Source organism: Onychomys torridus, chromosome 6 (assembly GCF_903995425.1).
Source record: "Onychomys torridus chromosome 6, mOncTor1.1, whole genome shotgun sequence".
Classification (NCBI taxonomy): Eukaryota; Metazoa; Chordata; class Mammalia; order Rodentia; family Cricetidae; genus Onychomys; species Onychomys torridus.
Window position 1 is genome coordinate 64988316 of NC_050448.1, and position 14480 is coordinate 65002795.

Genomic DNA, 14480 nt, shown 5'->3' on the forward strand with positions numbered 1-14480 from the left:
ACCCTTCCTGCCCACTTTTAATAGTCGGGAACGAGAGCAGGGCCCTTTCTGGGTTGCCCATAGAGCCTTTGGCTTGCTTTGGAATCTCTGTCACTGTTGGTCTGCCTTGTCTCTATCGATTGCTGCCTTTCTCTGTCTCTCTGTCTCTGTCACTGTCTCTGTCTCTGGTTCTCTGCCTCTCTCTGTAGTCTCTCTCTCTCTCTCTCTCTCTCTCTCTCTCTCTCTCAGTGGCTGCTGACCTGTTTTGTACTCTCCCACTGTAGTGGTATGTGCTGCAGTCTCAGGGAATATTAAACACTGCCGCTGAAGGCCTCACAGATTCCTCGAAGCCAAGGACAGTGCAGCTCAGAGGTAGAACACTTGCTTAGTGGGTTCCACCCATAACACCACAACAATCCTGTAAGCAATGCAGCCTCCAGAAGCAGAGAGGAAGCCCCCTGGCCCACTTAGGCTCTTACGTGTGTTCTGGGACAAGATATTCCCAAACCAGGTATTATCTGACTCTTAGAACAAACCTATGAGGTCATGGTGACCCTCCTTACCAAACAGGCCCACAATTTCCCTTTGAGACAGTATTTAACTTGCTCAAGGCTGTCCAGTGAGGGGCAAAGTCTGAGCTATAGGCCTGCACAAGGCACAGTACCATGAGGTATAGTTGGTTTGTTTTTAACTCTTTGGGAGCCCACTACCCAGCTCCCAAATAAATACATGGAGACTTATTCTTACTTATGAATGCCCAGCCTTAGCTAGGCTTGTTTCTAGCCAGCTTTTTCTAACTTAAATGATCTAATTTATCTTTAACTATGTTTTGCCTTGGGGCTTTTAACTTTCTTTATTCTACATATCTTTCTTTACTTCGTATTCTGTGGCTGGCTGGGTGGCTGGGTGGCTGGCCCCTGGCATCCTTCTCTCCTTCTCCTTTTCTCGCTCCTCCCTCTTTTTTTGCTTCTCACTCTTTTCCCTAGATGTCTCCCCCTATTTATTCTCTCTGCCTGCCAGCCCCACCTATTTCTCTCTCCTGCCCAGCTATTGGCCATTCAGCTCTTTATCAGACCAAGCAGGTGTTTCAGACAGGCAAAGTAACACAGTCTCACAGAGTTAAACAAATGCAACATAAAAGAATGCAACACACCTTTGCAGCATTGAACAAATATTCCACAGCATAAACAAATGTAACACATCTTCAGCTAATATTCCACAACACAAGAGCCAAGTTTGAGTACTTGAAGTCTCTTTAGAATATGGTAGGTGCTCAAAGAACTCTGTTGAGAACAGCAGAGCAGGAGGGCCTCTTACACTCTTCCCACTGGAGACTTCTTTGTTCCTGAGAAAACTTTACATGACCTGAGTAACAGGTAACAGTCATATAAACCAAACACTTACTGATAACCATGAAGACATCTACGTTAAAGCAACTCTTTGCTATGTAGATGATTTTTCCATTTATTAAAGATGAAAGCAGATTTTCCTGCTAATGGGAAAGATTCTTGCTCATTTTTATGTAAAGATGTTGTGGAATATTTCTTTAAGTATGAAAAGATGTGTTACATTTGTTTATGTTGCAGAATATTACTTTAACTATGTAAAAGTGTGTTACATTTGTTGATGCTGCATTTGTTTAACAATGTAAAGATGTACTGCATTTGTTTAACAATGTAAAGATGTACTGCATTTGTTTAACAATGTAAAGATGTACTGCATTTGTTTAACAATGTAAAGATGTATTGCATTTGTTTAACAATGTAAAGATGTACTGCATTTGTTTAACAATGTAAAGATGTACTGCATTTGTTTAACAATGTAAAGATGTACTGCATTTGTTTTCCCTTGCCTGACTAAGCACCTGATTGGTCAAATAAAAAGCTGAATGGGGGGTGGGTAGGGACTGGAGAGACAGCTCAGCAGTTAAGAGCACTGACTGCTCTACCACAGGACCCAGGTTCAAGACCCAGCACCCACATGGCAGCTTGCAGCAGTCTGTAATTCCAGTTCTAGGGTACCTAACACCCTCACCCAGACATACATGCAGGCGTAATACCAATGTATATTTAAAGAAAAAGCTGAATGGCCAATAGCTAGGCAGAGGATGGAGAGGCGGGTCTGGTGGGCAGAGGGAATAAGTAGGAGGAGGGATCTAGGCTTGAAAAGAGAGGGAGATGCCCAGGGCCAGCCAGCCAGGTAGCCAGCAGTCAGCCAGACACAGAGTAGGACATACAGAATGAAAGAATGGTTAAAATTAAAAAACAAAACAAAGGCAAAATGTAGATGAAAGAAACAGGTTAATTTAAGTTAATGAAAAAAAGATAGCCAGAAACAAGCATAAGCTAAGGACAAGCATTCATAACTAATTATAAATCTCTGTGTCATGATTTGGGAGCTGGTTGGTGGCCCAAAAGAAAGCCTGTTACATAAAGAGTTAAGTCTTGGCTGAACATTTGATACTTCAGGACCATGTGGAATATCTTCAGCATTTTCAGAGTTGATCCACACTTTGATTTAAAAAATATTTATTATTATTTCTTACGTATATATGTCTGTGCATGGGTATGTACACTTTTGTGTGGATGCATGCAGAAGTCAGAGGCCTTTGATACCCTTAAAGCTGGATGTGGGTGCTGGGAATTGAACTTGAGTCCTCTGGAAGAGCAACAAGTGCTTTTAACTACTGAGTCATCTCTCCAGCTCAGATATTTTGACTTTGTAATTGTCAATGCTGAGAATGCCAATTTGTATGAATTATTCGGCCCATAGCATAAGTATGTCTGGGGCCATTTCTGAAATTGTTGGGAATTTTGTCCTAACCCCAGGTCAAAATTCACTGAATCTTGCTTTTTTTTTTTTTTTTTTTTTTCTTTTGCTGCAGGGTCTTACTGTGTAATCCTGTTTGGCCTGAAACTTGCTCGCTGTGTAGATCAGGCTGGCCTCAAACTCAGAGATCTGCCTGCTTTTGTCTCCTAAGTGCTGAGATTAAAGATATGTGTCACCAAACTGGCCTCACTGAATGAGTTCTGATGAAACTCAAGTCAATAACTTCAAAAACTCAAACCGTTTTTTAAAAAAATATTTACATTTCTTATTTTGTGTGTGTATGTACAGGAACATACATGCCAGTTTGCATGTGAACGCCAGAGGACAACTTGTAGGAGTCAGGTCTCTCCTCACTATGTGGGTCCTGAACATCGAGGCAGGGGACATGGTAGCAGGCAGGCTGGCATGGCACTGGAGCATTAGCTGAGGGCACACATCTCAATCCACAGACATAAGGCAGAGAAAGGCAGCTAACCTCAGTCTCTCTCAAAGCCTGCCCCCGGTGACACACCTCCTCCACCAAAACCACACCTCCTAATCCTTCTCAAACAGGTCCACCAACTGGGGACCAAGCATTCAAACATTGGAGCCTAAGGGTCCCTTGTAATTAAGTTCATTATCTTTAGTCCCTTTTTCTCCAGACTTCACTGTTAGCCACCAGGGGGCTCCCCTGAGAGCTTCGTAGCTTCCTAACGGAGTAAATGACAATTATAGGAACGACAAACGACAAAAAAACTTTCTTGAACCTACGATGTCTCTTGCCATTCCCCTTTTCCTGATGCGGGGTTGGGGGGGTGCGCAATAGGACGTCCCTGTGCGGGTACGAACTGGACATTGTGTCTGTTAACATCAGCGGGGCTGGCTGGGCAGGGGGTGCTGGCGCAGGCAGCTGGGGAGGCTAAGGCAGGAGGATTTCCACGACCAGCCTCATCCACATAGACCGACCAACTTAAGAAAAAAAGAAATGGGGTGTGTGTCTACGGCCCAGGCTAGCCTCAATCCTACTTTAGCCCCCGGAGCACTGGAAGGCTTCTCCTAGTACCAGGGGGTTCTTCCTGCTTTGGGGTGTGTCTCTCTGCAATGTGGCCTCCCTCGGGGGTGAGTGTTCACTGTTTTACACAAAACACAGCATTGTCTGGTTTCTTTCAACAGTTCATGAGGTTTCCAACACCAACTCTTTTTGTAGATGAGAAGCTGCGTCTCAGAGGATTTGAGTAAAGGGTGTGTGGAGAAAGGAGGTCCGCAAGCCCAGTTCTGTGCATCTTAGGGTGCTCAAGGGGGGTTCTGGCTGTTCCTGGAGCCTCCACAGAAAATCACTGGCGTCGGACAGGATCTCTCCGGACCGGGCTGCCTCTTTAGTTCCACTCTCCTGCACCGCAATGAATCAGGGACTCGGGCTGCATTGTTGCACTGAGCCCTAAAGGGTTAAGGCCTGGGTGCCGCCCCCTTTCCCGCCTGGCTGGCGGGAGTATGAATACCCTCGCTCCAGCTCCCTGCTGGAGTCGTCCGCTTCCGCTGGGTCACTGTCGCCGCTACTTTTTCTCTCCCTTTAAAGCTCCGAAGGCCTCTCCCTTCTCCCGTGCCGCGCGTCCTCCCGCCCTCGGTGGGCCAGACCAGCGACATGGAGGGTTGCGTCGGGGAGGAATCTTTCCAGCTGTGGGAGCTCAATCGACGCCTGGAGGCTTACCTGACCCGGGTCAAGACGCTGGAGGAGCAGAACCAGCTGCTCAGCGCCGAGCTTGGGGGACTCCGGGCGCAGTCCGGGGATGCCTCCTGGCGGGCCCGAGCCGACGACGAGCTGGCAGCCCTGCGGGTCCTCGTCGATCAGCGCTGGCGGGAGAAGCACGAGGCTGAGGTGCAGCGCGACAACCTTGCCGAAGAGCTGGAGGGCGTGGCGGGCCGGTGCCAGCAGATGCGGCTCGCCCGGGAGCGGACCAGCGAGGAGGCGGCCTGCAGCCGGCGCGCGCTCGAGGCGGAGAAGAGTGCGCAGGGCTGGCTGAGCAGCCGGGCGGCCGAGTTGGAGCGCGAGTTAGAGGCTCTGCGAGCGGCGCACGAGGAAGAGCGAGCGCATCTGAACGCGCAGGCGGCCTGTGCGCCACGCCGGCTCCCCGTGCCTCCCCGAGGACCCCCGGCGCGGGCCCCCGAGGTGGAGGAGCTGGCCCGACGGCTCGGCGAAGCGTGGCGCGGGGCGGTGCGCGACTACCAGGAGCGCGTGGCTCACATGGAGAGCTCGCTGGGCCAGGCCCGCGAGCGGCTGGGCCGAGCCGTGCGGGGCGCTCGGGAGGGTCGCCTAGAGCTGCAGCAGCTGCAGGCTGAACGCGACGGCCTCCAGGAGCGCAGAGAGGCCCTGGAACAGAGGTTGGAGGGCCGCTGGCAGGACCGGCTGCAGGCCACTGAAAAGTTCCAGGTGAGGTGGCCACCGACCCGAGCGAGACCAGGCTCTAGAAAGTGCTTAGGATGCCAAGAGACCTTCGGGAAGGGAGTGGGACAAGGGCAAGGGCAGCTGTGTTCTGGAGCCCCTGCCCAGAACACACAGCCCTAGACTTTCCCGTCCAAGCAGGGAGGATGGAATTCTGAGACCTCGTGGCACAGCCCACTTGTAAGGCTCGCAGGCCAAGACCCACTGTAGCAGCTCATGACGCTTTGAAAGGCAGCTTCCCTTTAGGATGGCTCCCTGCGGCCTTCCCTACGCTATTGTCAATCAGAGGGTTCCAAGCACATGCTCCCTCAAGCGCCAGAAGGTCCCTAGCAACCAAGGTGAAAGAAGGCGGGGTGAGCCACCACTGACCACCAGCCTCTCTCCTGTCACGGCTTCTCGGCTCCCTGGAACACATTCCAGAGGCCTGGGGCACCCTCCCCCTCATACTGCACAGATGTGACCAACAGCTGAGAAAACAGCCTCTTGCCTGGCCCAGACAGAAGTCCCGACATGGCCACCTTCCCTCTCCTCTTGGAGGAGAAAGATTCCAGAACACGTGGGAAGTGGAAGAACCAGGCTCGCTCTGAGGAGCGGGGGGTGGGTGGGTGGGAGGGGGACAGGGAGGACCCAACTGCTTTCCTTCCAAGCCGACTCTTGAAAACTTGTTTTTTCCTTCTGTTTCCGCTTTACCCCTCTCCTCTCTGTAACCCATCTCCTCTCCTTTGCTCCATCTCCTCCCACGGGAGCTGGATTGTCAACAACATATGCTACAATTTGGTCAACATCCTCAGGAGAAGCCTGGTCTAGGAGAGGCTAGAGCGTCCCCTGTGCTTCTCTGGGGATCCAGTCCAGTGCTCTGGGCAGGGAGGATGTAGATAGAGGAACAGGAATCTGCCCTACAGAGCAGTCCTCAGAGCAGAAAGGAGGGGCAGGGCCAAGAGGGGAGGCCCCTTCTACTCACTCCTCTGGCTTGCTTTGCAGCTGGCTGTGGAAGCCCTGGAGCAGGAGAAGCAGGGCCTACAGAGCCAGATCGCTCAGATCCTGGAAGGTGGGCAGCAACTGGCACACCTCAAGATGTCCCTTAGTCTGGAGGTGGCTACATACAGGTACACAGATGCACACACAGGGCTGAGTCCTTGCCTGAAGGGTTCGGGAACTTGGCTTTGTTCTTTCTCTGTGACCCTCGGCTATTGCTTTATAAAAATAATTATTTATGTGTATTTGTGTATATGCAACATGTGTACAGGTGTCCTAAGAGGCCAGAGGTGGGCAATGGGTCCCCTGGAGCTGGAGTTAAAGGTGGTTATGAGCAGCTCCACATTGATGCTGTGAACCAGCCTCCTGTTCTTTGTAAAACAGCAATCACTCTTACTGATGAACCATCTGTCCAGACCTCAGATTCACTTAAACTTTTTAAGTTACATCTATCTGTCCATCCATCCATCCATCCATCCATCCATCTATCCATCTATCTATCTGTAATGGAGGCTTATGAGTCCCAGGGATCAAACAGGTTGTTGTCAGGCCAGACCTGACTGAGCCATCTCACCAGCCACTGCACCTGTCACTGTCACACCTAGACCTCCACCTGAGCCCACCTGCTGCCCCTGGAGCTCAGGACCAGAAGAGGTAGCGATGTTTAAAGAAACAGCTCAGTCTTCAGGGAGGAAACTGGAGGGCACAGGCATCTGCATCCGCCTTCTCTCAAAGACAAGCAATAGCTACAGTTTCTGTGCAGACATCCTGGGGATACCTGGGCAGTCTCAGAAAAGACCTTGCAGGTGTGCCTCATCATGCAGACCTGTCATCTGACCTAGCCTCAGCTGCATCTAGGGTAAGAGCTGGGCTCCTAGCCTTTGGATTCCTTTCAAGCCCCTGGCTTGAAAGAGTCCCTGGCCCCACCCAACTTCCTGCCCCCCCCCCCCCCCTTTTAGATTGCCTTGGGAAGGCCGAGCGCAACAGCTCTGTCAGTATAGCCTCTATATGTGTGTCTTGTGGGAAAAGACCCCGTCTGGGAGCCCCGCTGCTGAGGGCTGGGGCTATCACTCCAGACTACGGGGCCAGGGCAGGATGTCTCCCTTCTCCAGAACCCATTGGCGGAGTGGCAGGGCGTGAGACGGATCTAGGAGAGGCGGAGGAGGTAGGACCCAGCGAAGGAAAGCCAGTGAGTAAGAAGGGTTGAGGACACAAGGCAGGATGCTGCAGGACAGAGAAGAGGCTGCTCAGACGCCATGGACACTGGCTTGGAATCTCTTGGGAATTGATTTCTCCTCCAATCAGCCCCCAGACACCGAGGCCTGAATCTAAAGACCTCTGCAGAGTTTGAGATCCTAAGATGAGGGCCTTAACCCCAGTCGGCTCAGGGGAATGTAACCACTGGTGTTGGAGGTCTGAAAAGGGTTTGCAGAGGGGAGCAGAATTCATTTGCTTTTGTCTGTCACCCGCTCTGGGGACAGAGGAGGGAGCCATCCCGTGGGAACAGCCTGAGAATTCCCACTTCCCCTTCGGAGCCCCCCTTCTCAAGCCCTCCGGATGGTGGTGTGGACAAAAGGCAAATAATTAGCATGAGAATCGGCCTCCCTCCCAGAGGATGAGGTCATCGGCCTTGGCCTTGGGTGGGGAGGCGGAGACTGATCTGAGGAGGCCGATCTACGCCTTACAATCCACTTGGCCCAGTGTCTGACTGTGGGAATCTGCATGTGGGGTCTCCCTGTGTCTCAAATATGGGTGTGACCAAGTATATAGTATCTGTGGGTATATGGCTGTGTGGCTTTTGTATGACAATAGTCATAGTTGAGAATGAGCCTGCAGAGTCAGGACGTGACACCTCAGATGGGGCTGACCCCCTCTCCCCTCCTCCCCACCAGGACTCTGCTGGAGGCTGAGAATTCCCGGTTGCAGACACCTGGCCGAAGTTCCCAGGCTTCCCTTGGCTTTCAGGGTAAGAGGCAGAACCAGCTGCTCCTGGGAGATCTTTCCTGAGCAGCACCAATCTAAGTCTTTGCTGCATGGCTCCAGCTGTACTGATGTGCCCAGTCTAGCCAATGGGGTTCAGACAAAATGGCCGGTGTACTCTGGCGAGGGTGAGGGCTGCCCTGAGGTGAGGTCAGGACATACTTACAGTGTTTCGAACTCTGCTTTTCCAGACCCCAAGCTGAAGCTGCATTTCCTTGGGACACCAGAGGACCAGCACCTGGGACCTGTGCTCCCTGTCCTCAGCCCAACACCCCTGCCTTCCCCCTTGCCCGGTACCCTGGAGACGCCTGTGACAACCTTCCTGAAGACCCAGGAATTCCTTCAGGCCCGAACCCCCACCTTGGCCAGCACTCCCATCCCACCCATCTCTGAGGCTCCCTGTCCTACAAAAGCAGAGGTCAGAGCCCAGGATGCCCCTCTTTCCCTGTTCCAGACACAGGGTGGAAAGCAACAGGGTCCAGAGCCTCTCTGGGCTGAAGCCACGGTGTCTGTTTCCACTGGTGTCCTTTCAGAACTAGAGGAGCCTGGAGGCAAGCAGCCTGGCCACTTCCCTGAGGATCCGACTTCCTCAGCCCCATCCCTCAGTCCTCATCACCCTGTTACAGAGGCTAAAGACAGAGAATCCAGTGAGTCTAGAGTATCTAGCATATTCCAGGAAGATGAAGGGCAAATCTGGGAGCTAGTAGAGAAAGAAGTTGCTACAGAAGTAAAATTAGAGAGCAGCTTGGAGCAGGAAACACAAGAAGATGGTCTGGACATGGAAGAAATTCAGGATTCCCAGGGTCCCTTGCAAAAGGAAACGCTGGAGGCTCTAGGAGAGGAGGCACTGATGTCTCTGAAAATCCAGAACCATGAGACACCAGGGAAGGAGAATAGCAGTTCTCTGAGGTCTATAGACGAGAACCTCGGAACACTAAAAAGCCCAGAAAAAGAAAAACAAACACTACTCAAGTCTTTAGAAGAAAAGGATGTAGAGGCAGAGAAAACTCTAGAAAAGGAGGTTCCTGAACTGTCTAAACCTTTAGGAAAAGAAGACCCAAGAGTCGAGGATCAAGAGTTAATGTCTCCTGAAGGTACACTAGAGACAGTTTCATTTACAGGAAAGGAAAATCATGAATTGGTGAGGTCTTCAGATGAGGAGAACTTGGGGTCATTGACAGCTTTGAAAAAGAGCCAGCATCCACTGGGATGTCCAGAAGAAGAGGACCAGAGGGTTGAGAGGCTGATAGAAAAGGGGTGTCTGGAGCCCCTCAGGTCTCTAGATGAGGAGGACCAGGAGACATATAGACCTCTGGAGAAAGAGAATCAGGAGCCACTCAAGTCTGTAGAAGAAGAGGACCAGAGGGTTGAGAGGCTGATAGAAAAGGGGTGTCCGGAGCCCCAGAGGTCTCTAGATGAGGAGGACCAGGAGACATATAGACCTCTGGAGAAAGAGAATCAGGAGCCCCTCAGGTCTCTAGATGAGGAGGACCAGAGGATTGTAGAACCTCTAGAAAGAGAGAATCAGGAATCTCTGAGGTCCTTTGATGAAAACCACGAGACCGTTATCCCACTAGAAAGTGAGAAGCCACTGAAATCTCTAGAAGCAGAAGAGGAGCAGAGAATTGCGAAACTTCTAGAAAAAGTGAGCCAGGGCTCCATGGGGTCTCTAGAAAAAGAGAATGTAGAGCTCCTGAGGTCTCTAGAAGACAATGACCAGATGACTGGGGGCCTGTTAAAAGAAGAGACTCGGGAGTCTTTGTGGTCTCCTGAAGACAGAAACCAGGAGACCCAGGATCTACAGAGGTCTCTAGAAGAGGAGGACCAGAGGATTATGAATCATGTAGAAAAAGACAACCAGGGGTTCCTGGGGTCTCTAGAAGAAGAAGAGCAGGTGGACAAGAGATCTCTAGGAAGAGAGAACCATGAACCACTGAGTTGTGTAGAAAAAAAGGACTGGATGACTGAGAGCCTGCTAGACCAAGGAAGTCAGGACTCAGGGAAGTCTCTTGAAGATGAAAACCACGAGACCTTTAGAGCCCTGAAAAAAGAGAACCCAGAGTCCTTGCAACCTCTCGAAGAACAGGACCAAGAGATACAGAGATCTCTCCAACAAGAGACTCAACAGGCACAGAGGTCTGTAGGGGATGACCAGATGGCAGCGAGACCACCAGAAAAGGTGAGTCCAGAGTTTGACCAGGAAATAGTTAGAGCTCTCGAAAACCAGAACCAAGAGTCCCTGGTGTCACTGGAAGAAAGAAGTGTGGAGGCAGTGAAGTCCTCAGAAACAGAGAACATAGACCCACTGAAGAACGCAACAGGGGACCTGGAAATAATGAGCTCTCTAGACGCTCAAGAGCCACAGTGGTCTACAGAAGTGACTAGAGAGACAACAAAACCCCTAGAAAATGAAATCCAAGAACCACTCAAGTGTGTGGATGGGAACCAAGAGACCCTGAGACCCCTTGAAGGGGAGACTCAAGAACTGAGCTCTCTGGGCAAGTGGGACCTAGAGACCCTGGAATCTCCAGAAGGGATGGAGGAGGGTAGGCAACAGCTGGAAGTGGACGGGAGCCTGGAGATGGAGGAGCACCAAGAGTCAGGGAGGTCTCTGCAGGAGGTGGGGCAGGAGCTGCCTGGGTCTGGAGATCCACAAAGGTGGGAGGATGTGGCGGTGGAGAACGGAGTGGTCGAGCAGGACCCACCCCTAGGGAGGACAGGAGTGGAAAGTGAGGATGAGGCAGAGCTGCCCCTGAGTGGGCAAGGTGGGGAAGAAGACGCTGCTGAGGAGAGGGAGCTGCATTTAGATGTCATGGGGGAGGCCTGGAGCCTGGGGAGCTCTGCGCCCACAGAGCAGAGGGTCCCCAGTGAGGAAGGTAGCAGGAAGGGAAGTGCTGAGGGCCCCCAGGACCTGGGGGGACAACCAGAACAGATGGGGACACTAGAGGTCCCTGTAGCTCAGGGAATGCCAGAGGCGACAGAGCCCCTGCTGCAAGATGAGGGTGGAGCCCAAGCAGGTGAACAAGACTCCACAGAGGCTACCCTGGGCTCAGAGGTTGCTACCAGAGCTGGGCTGGGCCTGGAGCAGGACGTGGTAGGGTTAGAAGAGCCAAGGCATCTGGCCAGGGGGGAGGCCATTCATCCATCCCTGGGGGAGGAAAGTGTGGAGGCAAAGGCAGCAGACGTGGAAGGGCCTGAAAAAGAACCAAAGGAGGAGGGTGCTGTGGAGTCAGAGATCTTTGAGTTGCCCAAGCCTAGCAGTGACTCTCTGGAATCCAAGGGCTGCCAGGAATCAGAGCCTGTGGTGGGCTGGGGAGTAGAGGAGGCCTCGGTAGAGACCTCAGACCCTGAGGGCAGTGACGCCCCTCAGCCCAGGCCCTCAGAGACAGAGGAAGATGAGGGCACACAGGCAACACTGGCACCCCCTGGTCCCAAGCTCGTGGAACCCTGTTCACCCATCCCAGTTCTGGAAGATGCCTGTGAGCTGCATCCCCAGGCTGAGGGGATCCAGGAAGCGGTGTGGCAGCTGGAAGGTGTGTCTGAAGTACTGGGAAAGGTAGAGGATGAGCAAGAGTTTGGTCTTGGGGAGACCCCTGAGGGCCTCCAGGATTGGGAGGAAAGCAGAGAGGAAAGTGAGGCTGATGCATTAGGGGAAACTCTCCCTGACTCTACTCCCCTGGGCCTCTACCTGAGGTCCCCTACCTCCCCAAAGTGGGACCTGGATGGAGAGCAGAGGCTCTCCCCTCAAGGGGAGGCCAGGAAGGAAGGCTGGGGTCCTGCTGTCCTGGCTTCCCAGGGCCTCAGCAACCCACCAGGGGAAGAGGAGCCAGGCCAGGCCTCTGATCTGTCGTCTGAGGAGTTTGAGGACCTGGCGACTGAGGCCTCTCTTCTTCCAGGGGTTCCCCAGGAGGTGGCAGATCATCTGGGCCCGGTGCCCCCAGTACTGGAGCCTGAATGCTGGGACCAGGGTGGGGAGTCTGATGGGTTTGCTGATGAGGAAGAAAGCGGGGAGGAGGGGGAGGAAGGAGAGCACGAGGGAGGGGCTGAGTCAGGGGCTCAGTGGTGGGGGCCAGGGCCCTCTGGTGGAGTCTTCAAGGTCCAGGATGTGACCCAAAGAGGGGACCTCCTGGAACATGAGTCTGTGGGTGTCGGTGGCCCCTGGGATGATGGCTTGAGAGGTGCTACAGCTAATATCTCTGTGACTGCCCTGGAAACGGAGTCTCAGGACAGTGCTGAGCCTTCTGGGTCAGAGGGGTCTGAGTCTGTTTCCTCAGAGGGGGAGGATCAAGTCCCTGACCATTTGGATGCACCCCAAGAGGTGACTAGCATGGTCCCAGGGGCAGGAGATAACTTTGCTATCGGTGGCCAGGGCCCCAACTTGGAGTCAGAGCCTGTGAATGGGAGGATGGAGAATGGGTTAGGGCAGTCTGAGGAGCAGGGAGTCCTGGATGGGGGCCAGGATCAAGGGCATCTGTTACAGGAACAGGAAGCAGGTACCTTAAAGGCTCCTTTGGTAGGGTCCCCCGTGAACCTGGGCCCAAGCCAGTCCCTGGAGTTCCCTCCGAGTGGAGTAGATGGAGATTCCTGGTCCTCAGGGGAAGACTAGAGGGTGCTCCTGTGGTACTGAGGACTTAGGGTGTGTGTGTGGGGTGTCCCTTCCTGATCTGGGCCAGCACCCTCAGCTTTGATAGCTTGATCTGCGGTGTCTGTCCTGGAGAGGTGTGGCTGGCTGAGGGAGATGAGGTCCTGTCGGGACCATCCGCTTGGACTGTCCTGAAGGCTCAAGTCAGCTGAGCCCCTATAGTTCTAGGCCCCCTTTCTTCTGCACCTCAGCTGCTGGAAGAAGCCCGGGCTCAGAGCTTTCCCGTGGGGCTGCTCTGGCCAGGTCCTGCTAATCCTTCCTGTCTACAGCAGTACCATCCCCACAAGGTCCGGCCTGGCCTATGCCCAGAGGAGGTGAGGGCAGCAATTATGACTGACCCCTCCTCCCCTCTTCTCAGCCTGCTGACATCTTGTTCTCCTCCTTGTTTGAATAAAGTTGTATCCCTCCCTACAAAGTCTGGCTGCTTCCTTCTAGCTTTCCGGGAGTCCTGGTCGAGAAGCAATGGAGTGGAGGGTCTGCCTCTGGGGAAGGCCAGGTTATCATCTCCACCCACAGCACTGATTACAGGGTCCTCCCCACTGGATGTCCTCCTAACTAGCCCCTCAGTGTCTCCAGCATAATTAGCCCCCTGGTTCCCAAATCTAAACAGTTGTCTAGCCTCTGATGACTGACTGGGCTGGAGTTGGGGAGGGAGGAGAGAGGCCTGGCCACTTTAGTCCGGCTGTGCAGCCTCAGGTCAACAGTTTCTCCGAAGTTCAGACCCATCCATACACATGAGGGGAAGCTGGCTTGCCTTATGCCCTGTGTGGCCTCCTGGGGCTGGGAGAAGAGGAGAGAGACAGGGAAGCCTCTGCAGTCCTCAACGGAGGTCTCTTGTGGCATTTTGCTCACATGCTGAAGCAGGGGACAGGGAAGAAAGGCTAGCAGGGCCGGGGGGATGTGAGTGAGCTATCTGGGTGAGAGCGTGGAGAGTGTAACGCAGTGCTATTCGATAATGGGAGTGGCGGGTTCTGCTTGTAGGCTTCTCTCCACATCTGTGCAGGGCAGGGAAGCACCCACAGGCCTTAAAGTTGGGGTACCCAGATAGAAAGTATCTGCCGGTGAAGCTCTGTGCAGAGGAAGACCGGTGCCCAGGTATTCGTCCAGATACCACGATGGGGATGGCACTGGCTGCCCCACATGAACGCCATCACAAGTCCAGAGCAGGCTCCTTCTCTCCTTAGGGTTGAGAGTTCCCAAGGAGGGTAGACAAAGGCTGTCCTAGCCAACTGGAACTGTGGGCTCCTCTGTGCACACCCTTCCTTCAAATCTATGTTCTTGTTCCGGGCCCGTTTCATCCACACCCTTGCCCTGGGGGTCCAGGGTCCTGATTCTCCTACCCCACCCTCCTGGCAATCCAAGCCTCCGTTCTCTCTTTCCTGTACACTAATAACAAGGTTCTCCTGTCTAGTTTGCCAGCTGACAGGCAGAGATCAGCATGTTGGCATCAGGCAGGCAGAGCCTGCCCCTCTAATGGGACAAGACATCCTGTGCTTTCTCTCCAGGCCCTTGGGTCCCACTGCTTGGGTTAACACCAAGGACAAAGTTAAGCCAACTAGCCCTGCCCTGTACCAGATCCCCATCCTGTACCCTCACAAGCTTATGGTCCTCTATAGTTATCCCAGCTTGCCACTAATGCTAGTAACTCTACACAGG

General features: G+C 53.0%; 1 protein-coding gene across 1 annotated transcript; it reads left to right on the forward strand.

The window, feature by feature from the left end:
* Positions 1-4326: 4326 nt before the first annotated feature.
* On the forward strand, positions 4327-13225 carry Nes (nestin). The gene is made up of 4 exons (XM_036191577.1): positions 4327-5215; positions 6209-6333; positions 8095-8168; positions 8374-13225. The coding sequence occupies exons 1-4, from the start codon at positions 4430-4432 to the stop codon at positions 12786-12788; spliced, it is 5400 nt and encodes a 1799-aa protein (XP_036047470.1). The 5' UTR covers positions 4327-4429; the 3' UTR covers positions 12789-13225.
* The last annotated feature ends 1255 nt before the right edge of the window (positions 13226-14480 follow it).

Excerpts from the sequence above, each read along its gene's own strand:
- Nes (XM_036191577.1), top strand. The coding sequence starts at position 4,430 with ATGGAGGGTTGCGTCGGGGAGGAATCTTTCCAGCTGTGGGAGCTCAAT. Across the intron at positions 5,216-6,208 it reads AGGCCACTGAAAAGTTCCAG|CTGGCTGTGGAAGCCCTGGA; the intron begins GTGAGGTGGCCA and ends CTTGCTTTGCAG. Across the intron at positions 6,334-8,094 it reads CTGGAGGTGGCTACATACAG|GACTCTGCTGGAGGCTGAGA; the intron begins GTACACAGATGC and ends CCTCCCCACCAG.